The sequence below is a fragment of the Engystomops pustulosus genome, chromosome 3 (genome assembly GCF_040894005.1).
Source record: "Engystomops pustulosus chromosome 3, aEngPut4.maternal, whole genome shotgun sequence".
In the NCBI taxonomy this organism is placed as follows: Eukaryota; Metazoa; Chordata; class Amphibia; order Anura; family Leptodactylidae; genus Engystomops; species Engystomops pustulosus.
Window position 1 is genome coordinate 220,408,948 of NC_092413.1, and position 24,228 is coordinate 220,433,175.

Consider the following 24,228-nt stretch of genomic DNA (forward strand, 5'->3'; position numbering starts at 1 on the left):
TCCCATCGACACCTCGGTTAGTCTGTGAATGGTGACATCGTGGGTATTAAACAGTATGGAGACCCCAGCACACGGCTCCACAGACAGTGACCAGATGGACGGCCCGGAGCGCCATTCTCTCTCTGCTTCTTTTAACAAACTAAGACTATTAAGATGAGTCTCCTGTAGGAAAAAGACATCGGCATCGAGATAATGTAGATGTTCATACACCGCATGTCTTGTCCTTCTTGCCCTAATGCTGTTGACATTGCTAGATATTATTTTCAGATTAAAGTTCGCCATTAGAGCCATAACAAGAAGCAGAGAGAGTGTCCCCATCATCATAAATCTGGATCAGATCCCTCCTCTTCACCACCCGTCTCCATGTCTGATTCAGACTCTGGCCCCACCCTATGGGGTCTCCGTTTTGAGGGGGGGTCACCATCGGGATCCTCATCATACTCTGCCACCATCCTCTGCAGTTCCTTCTCTAGCTCCTCCTCTGCGTCTGACTCTGAGAGGACACTGAATCTATTCACAGTCATGGTCATGTCTGTTCCACTGTCCACTCTGATCTTTGATGACTTGTGAACTGTGGTCCACTCACCCTCAGGCTTCCGGGTGGACCTATCTTTTTTCCTCCTCTTATTAGCAGATGTTGTGGCTGAAGAGGGAATGAGCACTGAGGGTGGTGCAACCTGCTGGACAACTTCCATATCTCCCTCTGTGGTTTGGGTCTGAGGCTGGTCTGGTGTTGGTACAGCATCACTTGATTCTAGGACCTGCTGAGGTTCTGGCGTAGCCTGATCTGACCCTAATAACAAAGCCTCCTCCTCCCCCAGGTCATCTGCCCCTGCCAATAGGTCTTCATCAGGGAAGCTCTTACAGATGTTGTGCCAGGCATTGGGACAATCCCTGTGGGCATGCCCGATCTCACCGCACAGGTTACACCTGATGTTCTGGCAGTCCGCACTCACATGGCCGATATCCCCACACAGGCTGCACTTGACCACAGAGCAATTACTGGCGATGTGACCGACTCTACCGCATTTGAAGCATCTACGGGGCTGACCTGGATAGAAACATACCCCCTTCTCCCGGCCAATGAAGAAGGAGTTGGGCAGATGCTGGGTTATGTTGTTATATTGTCTTAATTTCACCAGGACCTTCCACCCTCCTGTCCAGATCCCGTCCTCATCCCGGGTCTTGGTGAGCTCTGACATGAGGTCACAGTGCCTCTTGAGCCAGATGACAATATCCTGCTGGGGAACAGACTCATTCCAGAAGATGACTGTGACAGTGACTGTACCAAGTTTAGAGATGGGGATGAAGCTGAAATTATTCCACCCCTCTGCATCTCTAAACCTGGGGAAGATGGCCCAAAAGCGGTCCAGGTTGCCCATCAGCTTAAAGCTCACATCATATCCCTGGCGATCGGGGAGGTTAATTACTGCCAAAATGTCACTTGGCGAGAAACCCATTTGTTCACACAATAGTGATCTGACCACAAACCGCCTGTCAGGTAGGTCCTCCTTGGCCCCTTTGTGCCTAAATCTCACCACATTCCTCCTCTTAAATGCCTGACCGGTGTAATGAGAGCCGGATGAAAAAGATGGTGCACCCCGGCTCCAGGCGTTGCCAGAAGAAGACTGGTGAGGGCCCGTACCCTGCTGTGTCTGGGGGCGCTGCGGGGGCTGCTGGGCTCCTGCACTCTGAGGGTCTGATACCTCAGCAACTAGAGGGGGGAAGTCCTGAGCATCAGACTGTACTACCCCCTCCCCACCATCAGCCTCCATACACTGCTCTACCTGCTCTATGGCAACATCCCACACAGACTGCGCTTCCCCTGCTGGAACATTATCACACACAATGGTATTATCAGGAGGAGATACAGATGCATCAGCATTATCACCAACATTGGGGGCAGCAGTGTCACAGATATTAGAAACAGCATTAGGCACTGATGTATGAGCAGTATCAGGCACTGAAGTCCCATCAATGTCAGTACAATCAGTCCCAGCAGAGTCCTGATGATCCTGCTCAAATGCCACAGTGTTACCTTCAGGATCAGGTGCACAGTCCTGCTGCAGTGAGCCGTCAACTGGGACTTGTGGTGCTTGTTCTCCACCGCTACCATCAGGCAGATATCCACGTTGCACGCTGAATGCTGGGACATGTGGTGTTTGCTCTGCTCTGGTAACATCAGAGGGACGGCTGTGATCCTTCTGCTGATTGCAGGCTGCTGGGACTTGTGGTGCTTCTGCTGTGGGTGGTTGCTGTTTCATGGCTTTATCTTTCTTGTAGAGATCCCCTTGCTGGTATGGGAAAGTCGCAGGCTGAAGTATAGGTTTCCCCTTGGTCTCAGTTGCCGGATTAGATGCTCCTCCATGATGTCTCTGGGCCTGGAAGCGCTCCTGGTTCCTGTAGGTCTCTGCCAGGGGACCCATCTGCTCCAGGACAGCCTCAGTCTGGGCGACATTGTCAGCGAGCTGCTTGGCCAGGGTGGTCAGCTTCTTGTCTAACAGCTCATGTCTCTCCGGGTTTGCTGCCTTCAGCTTGTAGGCACAGTCAATGTTTTTTTGTAGCAGCAGTTTTTGTTCCTTCAGGTTTCCCAGTCTCTTTACCAGTGCTGGGATCTGATCAGCCAGGAGGAGCTCAGGTGCACGCTCAGCCGCTGCATAGGGAGTTGCTGCAGGTGCACGCTCAGCCGCTGCACATGGAGTTGCTGCAGGTTTCTTACAGGTGGTAGGTGATGGCACTCTGTTGGGTCCGTGCCTCTGCGCCACTGTTGGGTTCTGGCGCGCTGCCGCTCTTACTGCTGGGGGATGACACTGTCCAGTAGCAGCACTTGTAGCAGCCTGAGGCCTCCCTGCTAGTTTGGTCTCGGCCTTGCTGCCTCCACTCCCATACCTTGTGCGCTCAGAGCGGATGAGTACAGGCTGCTGCAGGTTCTCCAGCAAGGTCTGCTTCTCCAGAGATGTCCTCCTCTGCCTGGCTGATGGAGGTGTACACGGCACAGGTGAGGCCGGGGCTGGAGGCTTCCTCTGCTCCTGCACAACCTGCTCGCTCCTCTGTCCTGGATGACCCGACATTGTGTTCCCACTCACTGGCTTCTGCTGCACATTCACACTGGTAGGTGACTTCACCAAACTGGAACTTACTGCTGCTTCTTTCTTCACAAACTCTTCATTCTTTACTTCACTGCTTCTGGCTGAACTGCAGCCGCTGACATGACTTACTGTACCGGAGATTTTAGGATTCTCATCCATTAGTTTTGGTGTCTGGGAGTTATTTCCCAGATTAGGCCTTGGAGCCTGGGCCTTGCATGGGGAAGTTCCCCACCCAGGGTGGCCCCGCCCTGGGCTAGCTCCAGACATGAGGAGACCTCAGGAGCTCACACTGCACACAACCTCTCAGCAAGGGGGCAGTATTATAGTAGTTATATTCTTGTACATAGGGGGCAGTATTATAGCAGTTATATTCTTGTACATAGGAGCCAGTATTATAGTAGTTATATTCTTGTACATAGGGGGCAGTATTATAGTAGTTATATTCCTGTACATAGGGGGCAGTATTATAGTAGTTATATTCTTGTACATAGGGAGCAGTATTATAGTAGTTATATTCTTGTACATAGGGGGCAGTATTATAGTAGTTATATTCCTGTACATAGGGGGCAGTATTATAGTAGTTATATTCTTGTACATAGAGGGCAGTATTATAGTAGTTATATTCCTGTACATAGGGGGCAGTATTATAGTGTATTCTTGTACATAGGGGCAGTATTATAGTAGTTATATTCTTGTACATAGGGGGCAGTATTATAGTAGTTTTATTCTTGTACATAGAGGGCAGTATTATAGTAGTTATATTCCTGTACATAGGGGGCAGTATTATAGTGTATTCTTGTACATAGGGGGCAGTATTATAGTAGTTATATTCTTGTACATAGGGGGCAGTATTATAGTAGTTATATTCCTGTACATAGGGGGCAGTATTATAGTAGTTATATTCTTGTACATAGGAGGCAGTATTATAGTAGTTATATTCTTGTACATAGGGGGCAGTATTATAGTAGTTATATTCTTGTACATAGGGGGCAGTATTATAGTAGTTATATTCCTGTACATAGGGGGCAGTATTATAGTAGTTATATTCTTGTACATAGGGGGCAGTATTATAGTAGTTATATTCTTGTACATAGGGGGCAGTATTATAGTAGTTATATTCTTGTACATAGGGGCGGTATTATAGTAGTTATATTCCTGTACATAGGGGGCAGTATTATAGTCGTTATATTCCTGTACATAGGGGGCAGTATTATAGTAGTTATATTCCTGTACATAGGGGGCAGTATTATAGTAGTTATATTCCTGTACATAGGGGGCAGTATTATAGTGGTTATATTCTTGTACATAGGGGGCAGTATTATAGTAGTTATATTCCTGTACATAGGAGGCAGTATTATAGTAGTTATATTCTTGTACATAGGGGGCAGTATTATAGTAGTTATATTCTTGTACATAGGGGGCAGTATTATAGCAGTTATATTCTTGTACGTAGGGGGCAGTATTATAGTAGTTATATTCTTGTACATAGGGGGCAGTATTATAGTAGTTATATTCTTGTACATAGGGGGCAGTATTATAGCAGTTATATTCTTGTACATAGGAGCCAGTATTATAGTAGTTATATTCTTGTACATAGGGGGCAGTATTATAGTAGTTATATTCCTGTACATAGGGGGCAGTATTATAGTAGTTATATTCTTGTACATAGGAGCCAGTATTATAGTAGTTATATTCTTGTACATAGGGGGCAGTATTATAGTAGTTATATTCCTGTACATAGAGAGCAGTATTATAGTAGTTATATTCTTGTACATAGGGGGCAGTATTATAGTAGTTTTATTCTTGTACATAGAGGGCAGTATTATAGTAGTTATATTCTTGTACATAGGGGGCAGTATTATAGTAGTTATATTCTTGTACATAGAGGGCAGTATTATAGTAGTTATATTCCTGTACATAGGGGGCAGTATTATAGTGTATTCTTGTACATAGGGGCAGTATTATAGTAGTTATATTCTTGTACATAGGGGGCAGTATTATAGTAGTTTTATTCTTGTACATAGAGGGCAGTATTATAGTAGTTATATTCCTGTACATAGGGGGCAGTATTATAGTGTATTCTTGTACATAGGGGCAGTATTATTGTAGTTATATTCTTGTACATAGGGGGCAGTATTATAGTAGTTATATTCCTGTACATAGGGGGCAGTATTATAGTAGTTATATTCTTGTACATAGGAGGCAGTATTATAGTAGTTATATTTTTGTACATAGGGGGCAGTATTATAGTAGTTATATTCTTGTACATAGGGGGCAGTATTATAGTAGTTATATTCCTGTACATAGGGGGCAGTATTATAGTAGTTATATTCTTGTACATAGGGGGCAGTATTATAGTAGTTATATTCTTGTACATAGGGGGCAGTATTATAGTAGTTATATTCTTGTACATAGGGGCAGTATTATAGTAGTTATATTCCTGTACATAGGGGGCAGTATTATAGTCGTTATATTCCTGTACATAGGGGGCAGTATTATAGTAGTTATATTCCTGTACATAGGGGGCAGTATTATAGTAGTTATATTCCTGTACATAGGGGGCAGTATTATAGTGGTTATATTCTTGTACATAGGGGGCAGTATTATAGTAGTTATATTCCTGTACATAGGAGGCAGTATTATAGTAGTTATATTCTTGTACATAGGGGGCAGTATTATAGTAGTTATATTCTTGTACATAGGAGGCAGTATTATAGTAGTTATATTCCTGTACATAGGGGGCAGTAGTATAGTAGTTATATTCTTGTACATAGGGGTCAGTATTATAGTAGTTATATTCCTGTACATAGGGAGCAGTAGTATAGTAGTTATATTCTTGTACATAGGGGGCAGTATTATAGTAGTTATATTCCTGTACATAGGGGGCAGTATTATAGTAGTTATATTCCTGTACATAGGGGGCAGTATTATAGTAGTTATATTCCTGTACATAGGGGGCAGTATTATAGTGGTTATATTCTTGTACATAGGGGGTAGTATTATAGTAGTTATATTCCTGTACATAGGGGCAGTATTATAGTAGTTATATTCCTGTACATAGGGGGCAGTATTATAGTAGTTATATTCCTGTAAATAGGGGACAGTATTATAGTAGTTATATTCCTGTACATAGGGGCAGTATTATAGTAGTTATATTCCTGTACATAGGGGGCAGTATTATAGTAGTGATATTCTTGTACATAGGGGGGCAGTATTATAGTAGTTATATTCCTGTACATGGGGGGCAGTATTATAGTAGTTATATTCTTGTACATAGGAGGCAGTATTATAGTAGTGATATTCTTGTACATAGGGGGGCAGTATTATAGTAGTTATATTCCTGTACATGGGGGGCAGTATTATAGTAGTTATATTCTTGTACATAGGGGGCAGTATTATAGTAGTTATATTCTTGTACATAGGAGGCAGTATTATAGTAGTGATATTCTTGTACATAGGGGAAGTATTATAGTAGTTATATTCTTGTACATAGGGGGCAGTATTATAGTAGTTATATCCCTGTACATAGGGGGCAGTATTATAGTAGTTATATTCTTGTACTTAGGGGCAGTATTATAGTAGTTATAGTCCTGTACATAGGGGCAGTATTATAGTAGTTATATTCTTGTACATAGGGGGCAGTATTATAGTAGTTATATTCTTGTACATAGGAGCAGTATTATAGTAGTTATATTCCTGTACATAGGGGGCAGTATTATAGTAGTTATATTCTGTACATAGGGGGCAGTATTATAGTAGTTATATTCCTGTACATAGGGGGCAGTATTATAGTAGTTATATTCTTGTACATAGAGGACAGTATTATAGTAGTTATATTCTTGTACATAGGGGCAGTATTATAGTAGTTATATTCCTGTACATAGGGGGCAGTATTATAGTAGTTATATTCCTGTACATAGGGGGCGGTATTATAGTAGTTATATTCCTGTACATAGGGGGCAGTATTATAGTAGTTATATTCTTGTACATAGGGGGCAGTATTATAGTAGTAATATTCTTGTACATAGGGGGCAGTATTATAGTAGTAATATTCTTGTACATAGGGGGTAGTATTATAGTAGTTATATTCCTGTACATAGGGGGCAGTATTATAGTAGTTATATTCCTGTACATAGGGGGCGGTATTATAGTAGTTATATTCCTGTACATAGGGGGCAGTATTATAGTAGTTATATTCTTGTACATAGGGGGCAGTATTATAGTAGTGATATTCTTGTACATAGGGGGGCAGTATTATAGTAGTTATATTCCTGTACATGGGGGGCAGTATTATAGTAGTTATATTCCTGTACATGGGGGGCAGTATTATAGTAGTTATATTATATTCTTACACAATGGGTCAGTATTACATTGGTTACATTTTTATTATTCTATAATATTGCAGTTTTCTGGTGATGATCCCAGGACAGAAGATGATCATTTCCCTATTATATTCTCACCTCGGCTGTTACCCCGGATTCCTCTATGTGATGTAGATTCTTGGATATTATGATTGGAGGTTTCATTGAGCGCAGTTTGTATGAATTAATGTGAAGATATCATCACAGTTTATTCCACGTTTACAGCTTTGTACCATTTCCTCTTTCTCGGGGAAAGTATAAATTGAATATCACAGCGGGAGGTGAGAATGTGCCAGATATTAGAGAGTGAGATCCTGTACATTGAGGACTGTCATCCCCCATCGCTTCCCCCACCACCAGGCCTAGAGCTGCACATAATGATCATGAGCACAGTCTCCCGTGAGTGATTTTGGGGAGTATCCGCCGCTTCTCCCGCTGTCAGGAGGTGTTTATTGCAATGTGTATTCACACGCAGAGGATTTTATCGATTTCTCAGGAGAGATGAATATATGACAGTGTTATGGAGACATTGGGGGTCATTTACTAAGGGCCCGATTTGAGTTTTCCCAACGTGTTACCCGAATATTTCCGATTTGCGCCGATTTCCCCGGGCTTTTGGCGCACGCGATTGGATTGTGGCGCATCGGTGCCGGCATGCACATGACGGAAATCGGGGGCGTGGCCCAACGAAGACCCGAAGTATCGCTGGACTCGCGCTTACCTTCACCAGGAATAGGATCGTGAACTCCGGCGGACCTCAGCGGACTTCAGCACAGCAGCGACACCTGGTGGACATCGGGCGCACAACCTTAGTGAATCGCCGGAAGACCCGAATCCTCCACACACAACGCGCCGCTGGATCGCGAATGGACCGGGTAAGTAAATCTGCCCCATTATATACTATATATATCACAGATGGGGACGCATTGTATTACAGTCGGGGTTCATCATATTGAATATAAGTCAAATCTTCGTGTTCGAAATGTGCAGATAATTTTCCATCCCTCGTCATTTAGAGTCATGGAAAGACTAAAGTTGTGCACAATTCCAGGATCTTTGGTTTGTTACCTTTGGATATTATTCAAGGATGGATCAGGGACCCGTGATCCAGGAGATGACCCATAACAGAACTTTTCTCCACTGGTTTGGTGGTTTGATGAAGAGACGACTGGCACAGTCAGTGGTGACTTCTTGGTGGAGGCTCTTAGCTTGGTGGTTACACTTCTTATAGTCATCCTCTTGATACAATGGGCCAGATTTACTTACCTGGTCATGTCGCGATCCAGTGGCGCGTTCTCCGTCGAGGATTCGGGTCTTCCGACAATTCACTAAGGCAGAGCGCACGATGTGCAGCAGGTGTTGCTGCTGTGCTGAAGTCCGCCGAGGTCTGCTGGAGTTCACCATCCGTTGCTTGGTGGCATGTCGAGCGACACATTTTTTAAAAAAAATATGGCAGTTTTTCCGAATCCGTCGGGTTTTCCGATGGCCACGCCCACCCCGATTTGCGTCGCCTGCATGCCGGCGCCAATGCACCACAACCCGATTGCGTGCACAAAAAAAACGGGGGGAAATTCGGCGCAAAACGGTAATTTTCGAGAAACGCAACAACAAATAGCGATTTGGCCCCTTAGTAAATGACCCCCAACAAGTCCCAACTGGTGGATCCAACACAACAATAGTTGTGCTGTATCCGCCTCACCACAAAATTCTGCACGTAAAAGGGCGTTCCGGTATAGAGTAGGACTGTGCACCAAATTTATTACACATCCTGCTGCTGGTGCTATCCCAGTGCCACAAGCAGAACCTCTAGAGGAAACAAATATGACTCCATGTTGTATCATTAGGAAGGTTGAGAACCACAGATTTAGAGAATTTGATGTGGGTCCCTCTAAGGATTCTCAGGAAACTCCCTATAAAGTCTCTTTATAAATAGCAAGTCTATGGGGCACATTTACTAAGGGCCCGAATCGCTCTTTTTCGTCAGGTTTCCTGAAAATTACCGGTTTGCGACGAATAGCTCCAGGTTTTTTGGCGCACGCGATTGGATTGTGGCGAAAATCCGACGGATTCGGGAAAAACCGCAGTATTTAAAAAAAAAAAAAATGTGTCGCTTGACATGCACTTACATGCACCAGGAATAGGATGGTGAACTCCGGCGGTCCTCGGCACAGCAGCGACACCTGGTGGACATCGGGCTCACGACCTTAGTAAGTAAATGTGCCCCAATGGATGAGTTTCTATTCAAGCTTGGATTCATCTGTCCTGATCAATTTCAGTCCTGCAGCAGAAATACTGCTACCGGATGCTGTGAGCGTTCTCGTTCCTGTACGTTTTTGCCTCTTTACATTGTGCCAACACAATTCGGAACATAGGATCTGACATTCACTCCCAACACCTTACAGCGATAACAACCCAATTAACCACCACCGACACATATTACGAATGCTAAAACCTGGCGTCGGCCCCACATACAATCTATCTGACATGTGCCATCAATTATTCAGCAGAGTTGTGAGATTTGGCTCCTCAGCTCGGTCAGAGGAGAAGGTGGGGTCAGCGAGCCGCGATAAAGACCATGACCTACCCAGGAGGTGCTGAAGAGCAAGTCGTGTTCCCTTTGAAGGATACACATTTGAGGGCGGGGGCGCCTCAGTTTTTAATCCTCTTTTAGGGTTTTTTGTACACAATGGGAGGGATTTATCACACGCTGGCCAGCATATGATGTGAACATTGCGCCCCATCGGGCATTTCTACGTCAGGTCCGGCCAATTGGGATACAATGGGCCGTATGCCAGCAATTGAACTCATTTCAGGGCTTCTACACCAGAAACTGGTGCACTAGCTGCAGCATGTGTCAGCGTCATCCTTGGTCTGTGATGTGCGACTGAGGAGACGCTGATTTAACTCTTAACTCTTAACTCTTCTATTTGGACTTTGCTTGTGTGAACGAGGACTTGGGCTGATGGCTGTTTGGAGATGATTGTCCCGCACCCTTTTCCTCCTTCAGTCCGGTCCAGTAACAGCAGACATCCATGACTTACAGAGCTCTGGGGTAGAGTCTCTAGTTTCCCATAAGTACAGGCAGTCCCTTACTTAAGAACACCCGACTTACAGACGACCCCTAGTTACAAACGGAACTCTGGATGTTGGTAATTTACTGTACTTTGATCACAGAGACCAAAAAATTTTTGGCTGGGGGTTACAAGAACAACTTAAGAACAAACCTACAGAACCTATCTTGTACGTAACCCGGGGACTGGATGTATTTTGTTCACACTTAGTTTAGGGCTGGTTAAAGTTGATCTTGGCTAGCTCCATACTGTGTGAGAGAGAGACTTCATTCCTGGTATTTGGATCCAGGCTCAGACTACTCTTCTGTATCTGCGATTTGGTACTTCTTTCCTATCTCTGTTGTGACCTGGCTCGTCGACTAATTTTCCTTGTTTGTGTCATCTGTTTGCACTTTTACCTAATGATTAACCTTCTTCATGTTGTACCGTACTGTTTAGGGTATGGAGCATTTTGAGGGGCTTGAATTTTGGGCTGACTGTCCTGTTTGTCTTTCATAAAGCTAGTCCCTTCATTACATAGGTCCTGAAAAATCTCCCCATTGCTCCTTGGGGTTGTGAGTCCGTACCAATTAGGAGCTTCCTATCTTTGTATATGCTTTTATCTGCTATGTGAACTGTATTCACAAATTAAATTGGATTTTATCAGTCAGACTGGATTTCCCTGCTTACCATGTTGGATTTACCTCGTTGCATCTGGGCATCGTCCATCTTTGTGGTGGCACATCGTGAGTGAGCTGGTTTTCTATTTGCTGATTCTACGAGAGGCCCATGGAGCTTCAGGGGTTTGGGAAAATGGTTAAAGACAGGTTTGTAGCTATAGGACGAAGCAAAGGAAGAACTTACATCCTGCTGCTATCCACATGCAGAACCTCTAGAGGAAACAAATATGACTCCGAGTCTTATTGTAAAGACTTCAGACTGTAGATAAGAATTACCGGAGAAGCTTCTCATTTCTCTACGGTTGGAGTGCGCTCCACTCGTAATTGTTTCATTCCTCTGCAAGGCCAAGAGTTCAGCCGCCGCTCCATTATACTTCCCTTTATTGTATGCGAATGTAAAAGGTAATGAGAATGTGACTCCGGCACGAGGTGTGGGAACGATATGGAGACGCACAATGGAAGCCGTACACGATATTATCCGTCCGCTCAATGAGAGACATCTGCCGCGTTACGATGTAATATAAACACCACCTTCACAGCTCGGGCTTTTATTATGTCTGGAAAATAGAATTGTTCCTCAAGGTAGACGTTACTAATGCCGGAGGATCTTATACGGAGGAGTGTGCCGGATCCAAGAGTCTGAAGTGTCTCCTTACCCAGATGTTCACGCAGAGTTCCTCAGGAGTTGGCCGGGTAGAAGTTTTGTTGCCGTTGGTTTGGCTTTTGCTAAACTGAGATGGAAAAACGACAGAAGTGTCTCATTCTCCAAAATAAAACCCTCACCACAAGTGTCACCTCTCCCGGTCAGGTCTCCAGGTCATGGTCAGCCAGAAAAGTTACAATTTAGTATCAAGTGTTCTCCTCCAATGTCTTCCGCAGAAGCCGAAGGAAAATTAGAAACAAAGTCAAAGGTCAACGGTGCAACAAATCACCGAGTAGATGGGAATGTAACAGAGACAAGCCAAAGGTCACCACCTGGGAGTCAGACGCCATGTACGGGGTGAAACCATTAGCAGCAAGTCTAAAGTTTTAGCTTACAATCTACCCACATAAGTAAGGGGCAGATTAGAATTTTGTTGTTTTTCACCAAAAAACTTCAATCAAATGCCTTGTGCCCCATCTATCAAGGGTTTAAGGAAGTTTCCACATCCCTGGTGTCTCATTTACTGTATAAAAGTGTCAGTCACAGGGTGGCAATAACGATATCAACTACAATATTGTCCCCATAGCAGTCCAACATCTGGACCCTCCACTGATCAGCAGATCCAGGCCCGCTCCTGCAGTGCTGGGAGTAACTACAGGGGTAGCGGGTATAGCGGCTGCTATGGGGCCCACCGTGTGTGGGGGCCTGGCTACCCGACCTGCCACACTGCAAAGAATGCAGGATGTATATATTTACATATATGTACATATTATACACAGCAGACCCGGGAGTTTAGATAAGAAATATCGGGAGAGGGAACAGCAGAACGGCAGAGCCAGGAATCTCCCATCTCTACATCCTGCTGTCTACATCCCCCAGGCATGAAGCCGGATAATAAGGATAATAGGGATAATAGGACTTCCTGACAGTGAGTATATACATATGTGTGTATGAGTGTATGGATGTGTATATGTGCTGTAGGTGTGTACATGCTGTTTGTATGTGGTACTGTATGTATGTGCGTATATGATGTGTGTATGCTGTATGTGTGTGCATATGGTGTATATTATTTACATATGTGTATATGCTGCATGTGTGTATATGGTGTATACTGTATGTGTGTGCATATGGTGTATATTATTTGCATGTGTGTATATGGTGTATACTGTATGTGTGTGCATATGGTGTATACACTGTATGTTTGATTGTATATGCTACATGTCTGTATATGGTACTATATGTATATATATGTGTATATGTTGTATATGTGTGTGTATATATGTGTATATGTTGTATATGCTGTATGTGTGTGTATATGATGTGTATATGCTGTATGTGTGTGTATATGATGTGTATATGCTGTATGTGTGTGTATATGATGCGTATATGCTGTATGTGTGTGCATATGGTGCATATAATGTATATATGTGTATAGTCTGCGTGTGTATATATGCTGTATGTATGTGTGTTTATGCTGTAAATGTGTGTATATAAGGTGTTTATAGTGTATGTGTAATAATATAATGTACATATACTATATGTGTGTGTATTTAATATGCAAATACTGTGTGTGCTTAAATGTGTGAATGTCTGTGATAGTGTGGAGTGTATGAGTGTATGTATGTATATAGGTATGTATATGTTTGGATATATGAGTGTATAAATGTATTTAATTGTATAAACATGTGTGTGTACAAATATATATTTTTTTTAAATGGGAGGGGGGCCCAAATCAGACGTCTGCTATGGGCTCATCCTCTCCTAGTTACGTCCCTGCCCTGTGGATACAGTAGTGAAGCTTTACCCCATTTGCTTGGATAGAAACTAAGTTGCAGTACTTGAGCATGGCCACTACAAAGTGGATGGAGCTATATTCTTACAGCTTAGTGCACTGATGGTTCCGGATCCTGGACCGGTTTATCCGTATGTTGGACTCCCATTGATCTGATACTGATCTCAAAATTGGCTTGAGGACCCCTTTAACTGCAACAGACCCCGAGTTTTCTGGGGACTTCTGCCCCATAGTCATTGGACTTTCTCTCACAGAAGTTGTGCCTGAGGCTCCTGCGGTTCTCCCTCTAGTATATAGTGGTGGCTCGTGGCTCGTGGCTCTAATAGTGGAAATCCTGAATCTCCGTTGTGTGATGTGACAGCTGCCGGAGCCGGATGAATATTTTACCAAGTGCTGAGACATCTGACAATTATTAAAGTGACGGTGACAGAAGTAATGGAGATTCCTGTCCTGCGCCGCCGCCAACCCCTCCGGAAAAGTGAAATGTTATCCGATTCTAATTCAGGACAAGTCGTAACAAAAGGTTCCAGATTCTACGAGATCATGAAACGCGCTGCCAGGAGCTCAGTAATAGTAATGGAAAGAATCGCTAAAACACAAAGTCATGTGCACCCACACTGACTGCACCAGGGAAACTGTCAGCAGCAGCGACCTGTCCTCTACTGAGATCACTGTGTTATCTGTGCTGTTACATAGGACTGCAGGTCACATCTACTGCATGATCTGTACTCGGAGATATCACTGTGTTATCTGTGGTGTTACATAGGACTGCAGGACACATCTACTACATGATCTGTACTCAGAGATTTTACTGTGTTATCTGTGGTGTTACATAGGACTGCAGGACACATCTACTACATGATCTGTACTCAGAGATATCACTGTGTTATCTGTGGTGTTACATAGGACTGCAGGACACATCTACTACATGATCTGTACTCAGAGATATCACTGTGTTATCTGTGGTGTTACATAGGACTGCAGGACACATCTACTACATGATCTGTACTCAGAGATATCACTGTGTTATCCAGGGCCGGTTCTAGACAAAGTGGGGCCCTGGGCAAAACTAAAAGTGGGGCCCCAAAATAAAACTATTTTATGACCAGTCACAGTCAGCAAGAGGCTCCCTTTAGTATGGTAAAAGAAACTGTAATATGGGAGAATTTTATAGGAGATAGATAAATGATAGGGAGATTTATGGGCAGCATGGTGGCTCCGTGATTAGCACTACAGCCTTGCAGCGCTGGTCAACATCTGCAAAGATTTTGTATGTTCTCTTTGTGTGGGTTTCCTCCGGGTCCTCCGGTTTCCTCCCACACTCCAAAAAATGACTGGTAGGTTGATTAGACTGTGAGGCCCATTGGAGAGAGGGACCGATATTTTCTGAAAGCAAACACTTGCCTCATTTTCAAAATTGCATCAAAGATTTTATAGACATATGCGCCTTCATGCAATTTTGATTCAAATTGAAACATTTTATTAAAAAATACTTAAAATTTGACTTTGATGGCAAAAAATTTGATCCAAACAGAAAATGTTTACCTTCACATCTCCTAAATGTAATACATGGACATTTGTAGAGTTCACAAATGTGCCCTATTGATATGTTCACATAAATAAATCCACATAATATCACTAAAACTGTAATAACTAGATATCTGCTTTTCAGCTAGACATTTTTAGACAGTCACAACCTGTAAAATATATCAATAAAACAGAATAAAAAGTAAAGGTACCATAAAACCTATAGAATTTTGAAAGCAGACAACCAGGTGATGCATTTGGCAATTAACATTCATTTCCTCTAAAATATGTACAAATCCAGATACTTATATAAAGAAAATCTACTTTCCTAAACCAGTAAGATGTGAGGAGAGCATACAGACCCCACACCAATATATTCACCAAAATATGCAGCAAAGGGAACTGCAGAAAATTCACACAGATGTATCATTGTCTGTTCCTTAGACAATGGTAACCCAAATAAATAACTATATATCCATAAACCGAGCTAATGAGATAATAAAAGTCACGTTTAGATGTCGCCATTGTATTATCCGCACAATAACAGATCCCTCCGCGCTTCATAAGAATGAGAGTGAGAACATAACATAGGTGTAAATAATGGAGGATGATGGGAAATAAAAACTTTATTCTAGGACATGTGTGTGTTTTTGGTGTTACATATAGCTTTATGGACATGTTCTGGTCGCGGTGTAATCACATTAGGCGAAGAGGATTGAATGTTCATCGTATCAGTCAATTTTCCCAACAAAAAATAACTATCACAAAATAAAAGGGAATAAGAGAGAATGGGCCACATTTATCACTTTTGTGCGACTAGGTGTAGTAGTTGCGCCTAAATTCGGGCGCACTGTTTTGCCAGAATTATCACAAGCTACAACCATCTGTGATAAGTTAATTTCCTGCCTCTTATTAATCACTTTACTTTAACACAGTTTAGGCGCAATTTTGGCGCAGTTTAGGCGCAATGTTAGATTCAGGCACTTACATGTGATCCTGCTACAAGCTCCTCTCTGCTTCTCCCACATCCCAGCATGAAGATAACACTCACAGCAGCACCCAGGTGTGTGACACCCAGCACCCAGTGACCTCCTCAGCAGTGGCTTCTCCTGGGGGAGGATCCCCCAGTGCTGGTCCCCTGCTGCGCCCCTGGAATTCTGCACAGTATCCCCCTCAGACACACTGGTGATACTGTGCAGAATTACATGGGGGACACTTGTCAGTACTATCTGCAACATTCTGTAACGTTCTCTTCTCTCTTGCTCTGAGCTCAGGATTCTGAAGAATGTTTTGTAAATAGAAGGTGATGAAGTGTAATCAGAGTCTGCAGCTCCTGTCTGCAGAGCATCTCATGTCTGTATGATCTGTTCTAGTGTCTGCAGTGTCTGGATGAGCTTTGCTGCTAGAAATGAGCTATTCTGCAAAGGGGCTCAGTGCTTTCTTCTCAGTTAACGCCAGCTCCGGGCTGGAGCGTTTTTGCCCCTAAATTAAAAAAGTCACAAGTGATGAATATCATTAGGCGCAGCAAAGCATCTGGATTGCTAGGATAAATGAGGGAAAGCTGGTTATTTTTGCTGCGCAGCTAGTTTGGCGTTTAGTCGCAAAAATGGCACAAAAACGGTGCGCCTGAATGAAAAGGCGCAAAAACAACAGAAAAAAACGATTGATACATGTGGCTCAAAGTGTGTTCTTAGAAATTTCTGCATAGAGAAGGGTTAAAAACATGAATATTAGTTGATATTATCCCTTCTCAAAATGCAGTAACATATAAAGTGAATATTTCCATTATCTGTGAGCTGCAGCAGCTCCTGTGTGCAGCTAATGCTCCCTGCAGCCTGATGGCTAAGTATCTGGATTGGGGGGTTAATTTCAGGTCTCCTCTTTTATATGAATCTAAATTTGTGTTACTAAAATGTAGGAAAACGGAGATATTAACTGTTAAACTGCCGTTGGGAGTGATTTTTATATATAAAAATGTCACCTGATATTCTCACTTTAAACCTGAATATCTCTGGATCCATAGCACCTAGAAACAAAATTCAAGATTCATTTGAAAGAAGAGATTTTCCCCTTTCTCACAGGGGCCCTGGGCAATTGCCACCTTTGCCTACCCATAGCGCCGGCCCTGGTGTTATCTGTGGTGTTACATAGGACTGCAGGACACATCTACTACATGATCTGTACTCAGAGATATCACTGTGTTATCTGTGGTGTTACATAGGACTGCAGGACACATCTACTACATGATCTGTACTCAGAGATATCACTGTGTTATCTGTGGTGTTACATAGGACTGCAGGACACATCTACTACATGATCTGTACTCAGAGATATCACTGTGTTATCTGTGGTGTTACATAGGACTGCAGGACACATCTACTACATGATCTGTACTCAGAGATATCACTGTGTTATCTGTGGTGTTACATAGGACTGCAGGACACATCTACTACATGATGTGTACTCAGAGATATCAGTGTGTTATCTGTGGTGTTACATAGGACTGCAGGACACATCTACTACATGATCTGTACTCAGAGAGATATCACTGTGTTATCTGTGGTGTTACATAGGACTGCAGGACACATTTACTACATGATCTGTACTCAGAGATATCACTGTGTTATCTGTGGTGTTACATGGGACTGCAGGACACATCTACTACATGATCTGTACTCAGAGATATCACTGTGTTATCTGTGGTGTTACATAGGACTGCAGGACACATCTACTACATGATCTGTACTCAGAGATATCACTGTGTTATCTGTGGTGTTACATAGGACTGCAGGTCACATCTACTACATGATCTGTACTCAGAGATATCACTGTGTTATCTGTTGTGTTACATAGGACTGCAGGATACATCTACTACATGATCTGTACTCAGAGATATCACTGTGTTATCTGTGGTGTTACATAGGACTGCAGGTCACATCTACTACATGATCTGTACTCAGAGATATCACTGTGTTATCTGTGGTGTTACATAGGACTGCAGGACACATCTACTACATGATCTGTACTCAGAGATATCACTGTGTTATCTGTGGTGTTACATAGGACTGCAGGACACATCTACTACATGATCTGTACTCAGAGATATCACTGTGTTATCTGTGGTGTTACATAGGACTGCAGGACACATCTACTACATGGTCTGTACTCAGAGATATCACTGTGTTATCTGTGGTGTTACATAGGACTGCAGGACACATCTACTACATGATCTGTACTCAGAGATATCACTGTGTTATCTGTGGTGTTACATAGGACTGCAGGACACATCTACTACATGATCTGTACTCAGAGATATCACTGTGTTATCTGTGGTGTTACATAGGACTGCAGGACACATCTACTACATGATCTGTACTCAGAGATATCACTGTGTTATCTGTGGTGTTACATAGGACTGCAGGACACATATACTACATGATCTGTACTCAGAGATATCACTGTGTTATCTGTGGTGTTACATAGGACTGCAGGACAGACATCTACTACATGATCTGTACTCAGAGATATCACTGTGTTATCTGTAGTGTTACATAGGACTGCAGGACACATCTACTACATGATCTGTACTCAGAGATATCACTGTGTTATCTGTGGTGTTACATAGGACTGCAGGACACATCTACTACATGATCTGTACTCAGAGATATCACTGTGTTATCTGTGGCGTTACATAGGACTGCAGGAAACATCTACTACATGATCTGTACTCAGAGATATCACTGTGTTATCTGTGCTGTTACATAGGACTGCAGGACACATCTACTACATGATCTGTACTCAGAGATATCACTGTGTTATCTGTGGTGTTACATAGGACTGCAGGACACATCTACTACATGATCTGTACTCAGAGATATCACTGTGTTATCTGTGGTGTTACATAGGACTGCAGGACACATCTACTACATGATCTGTACTCAGAGATATCACTGTGTTATCTGTGGTGGTGTTACATGGGACTGCAGGACACATCTACTACATGATCTGTACTCGGAGATATCACTGTGTTATCTGTGGTGTTACATAGGACTGCAGGACACATCTACTACATGATCTGTACTCAGAGATATCACTGTGTTATCTGTGGTGTTACATAGGACTGCAGGACACATCTACTACATGATCTGTACTCAGAGATATCACTGTGTTATCTGTGGTGTTACATAGGACTGCAGGACACATCTACTACATGATCTGTACTCAGAGATATCACTGTGTTATCTGTGGTGTTACATAGGACTGCAGGACACATCTACTACATGGTCTGTACTCAGAGATATCACTGTGTTATCTGTGGTGTTACATAGGACTGCAGGACACATCTACTACATGATCTGTACTCAGAGATATCACTGTGTTATCTGTGGTGTTACATAGGACTGCAGGACACATCTACTACATGATCTGTACTCAGAGATATCACTGTGTTATCTGTGGTGTTACATAGGACTGCAGGACACATCTACTACATGATCTGTACTCAGAGATATCACTGTGTTATCTGTGGTGTTACATAGGACTGCAGGACACATCTACTACATGATCTGTACTCAGAGATATCACTGTGTTATCTGTGGTGTTACATAGGACTGCAGGACACATCTACTACATGATCTGTACTCAGAGATATCACTGTGTTATCTGTGGCGTTACATAGGACTGCAGGAAACATCTACTACATGATCTGTACTCAGAGATATCACTGTGTTATCTGTGGTGTTACATAGGACTGCAGGACACATCTACTACATGATCTGTACTCAGAGATATCACTGTGTTATCTGTGGTGTTACATAGGACTGCAGGACACAGCTACTACATGATCTGTACTCAGAGATATCACTGTGTTATCTGTGGTGGTGTTACATGGGACTGCAGGACACATCTACTACATGATCTGTACTCGGAGATATCACTGTGTTATCTGTGGTGTTACATAGGACTGCAGGACACATCTACTACATGATCTGTACTCGGAGATATCACAGTGGTATCTGTGCTGTTACATAGGACTGCAGGTCACATCTACTACATGATCTGTACTCAGAGATATTACTGTGTTATCTGTGGTGTTACATAGGACTGCAGGACACATCTACTACATGATCTGTACTCAGAGATATCACTGTGTTATCTGTGGTGTTACATAGGACTGCAGGACACATCTACTACATGATCTGTACTCAGAGATATCACTGTGTTATCTGTGGTGTTACATAGGACTGCAGGATACATCTACTACATGACCTGTACTCAGAGAGATATCACTGTGTTATCTGCGGTGTTACATAGGACTGCAGGACACATCTACTACATGACCTGTACTCAGAGAGATATCACTGTGTTATCTGCGGTGTTACATAGGACTGCAGGACACATCTACTACATGATCTGTACTCAGAGATATCACTGTGTTATCTGTGGTGTTACATAGGACTGCAGGACACATCTACTACATGATCTGTACTCAGAGATATCACTGTGTTATCTGTGGTGTTACATAGGACTGCAGGACACATCTACTACATGATCTGTATTCAGAGATATCACTGTGTTATCTGTGGTGTTACATAGGACTGCAGGACACATCTACTACATGATCTGTACTCAGAGATATCACTGTGTTATCTGTGGTGTTACATAGGACTGCAGGATACATCTACTACATGACCTGTACTCAGAGAGATATCACTGTGTTATCTGCGGTGTTACATAGGACTGCAGGACACATCTACTACATGACCTGTACTCAGAGATATCACTGTGTTATCTGTGGTGTTACATAGGACTGCAGGACACATCTACTACATGATCTGTACTCAGAGATATCACTGTGTTATCTGTGGTGTTACATAGGACTTCAGGACACATCTACTACATGATCTGTACTCAGATATCACTGTGTTATCTGTGGTGTTACATAGGACTGCAGGTCACATCTACTACATGATCTGTACTCAGAGATATCACTGTGTTATCTGTGGTGTTACATAGGACTGCAGGGCACATCTACTACATGATCTGTACTCAGAGATATCACTGTGTTATCTGCGGTGTTACATAGGACTGCAGGACACATCTACTACATGACCTGTACTCAGAGAGATATCACTGTGTTATCTGCGGTGTTACATAGGACTGCAGGACACATCTACTACATGATCTGTACTCAGAGATATCACTGTGTTATCTGCGGTGTTACATAGGACTGCAGGACACATCTACTACATGACCTGTACTCAGAGAGATATCACTGTGTTATCTGCGGTGTTACATAGGACTTCAGGACACATCTACTACATGATCTGTACTCAGATATCACTGTGTTATCTGTGGTGTTACATAGGACTGCAGGTCACATCTACTACATGATCTGTACTCAGAGATATCACTGTGTTATCTGTGGTGTTACATAGGACTGCAGGACACAGCTACTACATGATCTGTACTCAGAGATATCACTGTGTTATCTGTGGTGTTACATAGGACTGCAGGACACATCTACTACATGATCTGTACTCAGAGATATCACTGTGTTATCTGTGCTGTTACATAGGACTGCAGGATACATCTACTACATGATCTGTACTCAGAGATATCACTGTGTTATCTGTGGTGTTACATAGGACTGCAGGACACATCTACTACATGATCTGTACTCAGAGATATCACTGTGTTATCTGTGGTGTTACATAGGACTGCAGGACACATCTACTACATGATCCGTACTCAGAGATATCACTGTGTTATCTGTGGTGTTACATAGGACTGCAGGACACATCTACTACATGACCTGTACTCAGAGATATCACTGTGTTATCTGTGGTGTTACATAGGACTGCAGGACACATCTACTACATGATCTGTACTCAGAGATATCACTGTGTTATCTGTGGTGTTACATAGGACTGCAGGACACATCTACTACATGATCTATACTCAGAGATATCACTGTGTTATCTGTGCTGTTACATAGGACTGCAGGTCACATCTACTACATGATCTGTACTCAGAGATATCACTGTGTTATCTGTGCTGTTACATAGGACTTCAGGACACATCTACTACATGATCTGTACTCAGATATCACTGTGTTATCTGTGGTGTTACATAGGACTGCAGGATACATCTACTACATGATCTGTACTCAGAGATATCACTGTGTTATCTGTGGTGTTACATAGGACTGCAGGGCACATCTACTACATGATCTGTACTCAGAGATATCACTGTGTTATCTGTGGTGTTACATAGGACTGCAGGTCACATCTACTACATGATCTGTACTCAGAGATATCACTGTGTTATCTGTGCTGTTACATGGGACTGCAGGACACATCTACTACATGATCTGTACTCAGAGATATCACTGTGTTATCTGTGCTGTTACATGGGACTGCAGGACACATCTACTACATGATCTGTACTCAGAGATATCACTGTGTTATCTGTGGTGTTACATAGGACTGCAGGACACATCTACTACATGATCTGTACTCAGAGATATCACTGTGTTATCTGTGGTGTTACATGGGACTGCAGGACACATCTACTACATGATCTGTACTCAGAGATATCACTGTGTTATCTGTGGTGTTACATAGGACTGCAGGACACATCTACTACATGATCTGTACTCAGAGATATTACTGTGTTATCTGTGGTGTTACATAGGACTGCAGGACACATCTACTACATGATCTGTACTCAGAGATATCACTGTGTTATCTGTGGTGTTACATAGGACTGCAGGACACATCTACTACATGATCTGTACTCAGAGATATCACTGTGTTATCTGTGGTGTTACATAGGACTGCAGGACACATCTACTACAGGATCTGTACTCAGAGATATCACTGTGTTATCTGTGGTGTTACATAGGACTGCAGGACACATCTACTACATGATCTGTACTCAGAGACATCACTGTGTTATCTGTGGTGTTACATAGGACTGCAGGACACATCTACTACATGATCTGTACTCAGAGATATCACTGTGTTATCTGTGCTGTTACATAGGACTGCAGGACACATCTACTACATGATCTGTACTCAGAGATATCACTGTGTTATCTGTGGTGTTACATGGGACTGCTATCTTCCATGCAGTATAATACAATATAATAATAAAAGTGATTTCTTACCTTTTTATGGTGATACTTGTAGAATTCGGACATAACATCAGGTGCGGCTGAATATTGAGGGTTGATTTTTTTTTTAAATTCCCAAAAAAGTGTAGTGGATCCTGGTGCTGGTGCAGGAGTTCGGGGCGATGCTAGAGGCGGCTGCAGGAGTTCGGGGCGATGCTAGAGGCGGCTGCAGGAGTTCGGGGCGATGCTAGAGGCGGCTGCAGGAGTTCGGGGCGATGCTAGAGGCGGCTGCAGGAGTTCGGGGTGATGCTAGAGGCGGCTGCAGGAGTTCGGGGCGATGCTTGAGGCGGCTGCAGGAGTTCGGGGCGATGCTAGAGGCGGATGCAGGAGTTCGGGGCGATGCTTGAGGCGGCTGCAGGAGTTCGGGGCGATGGTTGAGGCGGCTGCAGGAGTTCGGGGCGATGCTAGAGGCGGCTGCAGGAGTTCGGGGCGATGCTTGAGGCGGCTACAGGAGTTCGGGGCGATGCTAGAGGCGGATGCAGGAGTTCGGGGCGATGCTAGAGGCGGATACAGGAGTTCGGGGCGATGCTTGAGGCGGCTGCAGGAGTTCGGGGCGATGCGAGAGGCGGCTGCAGGAGTTCAGGGCGATGCTAGAGGCGGCTGCAGGAGTTCGGGGTGATGCTAGAGGCGCTGCAGGAGTTCGGGGTGATGCTAGAGACGGATGCAGGAGTTCGGGGTGATGCTAGAGACGGATGCAGGAGTTCGGGGTGATGCTAGAGACGGATGCAGGAGTTCGGGGTGATGCTAGAGGCGCTGCAGGAGTTCGGGGTGATGCTAGAGACGGATGCAGGAGTTTGGGGTGATGCTAGACGCGGCTGCAGGAGTTCGGGGCGATGCTAGACGCGGCTGCAGGAGTTCGGGGCGATGCTAGACGCGGCTGCAGGAGTTCGGGGCGATGCTAGAGGCGGCT

The 24,228-nt window shown here is 43.5% G+C and overlaps 1 protein-coding gene across 1 annotated transcript in view; it reads right to left on the minus strand.

Annotated features, from left to right (window-relative positions):
• Window positions 1-23,857, minus strand: part of LOC140122730 (uncharacterized) — a 103,036-nt gene extending 79,179 nt beyond the window's left edge. Inside the window, exon 1 of the mRNA XM_072143878.1 lies at window positions 23,313-23,857. Within this exon, the coding sequence (XP_071999979.1) occupies window positions 23,313-23,345 (33 nt within the window). The 5' untranslated portion in view covers window positions 23,346-23,857. The remainder of the gene's footprint in view (window positions 1-23,312) is intronic.
• Window positions 23,858-24,228: the final 371 nt, after the last annotated feature.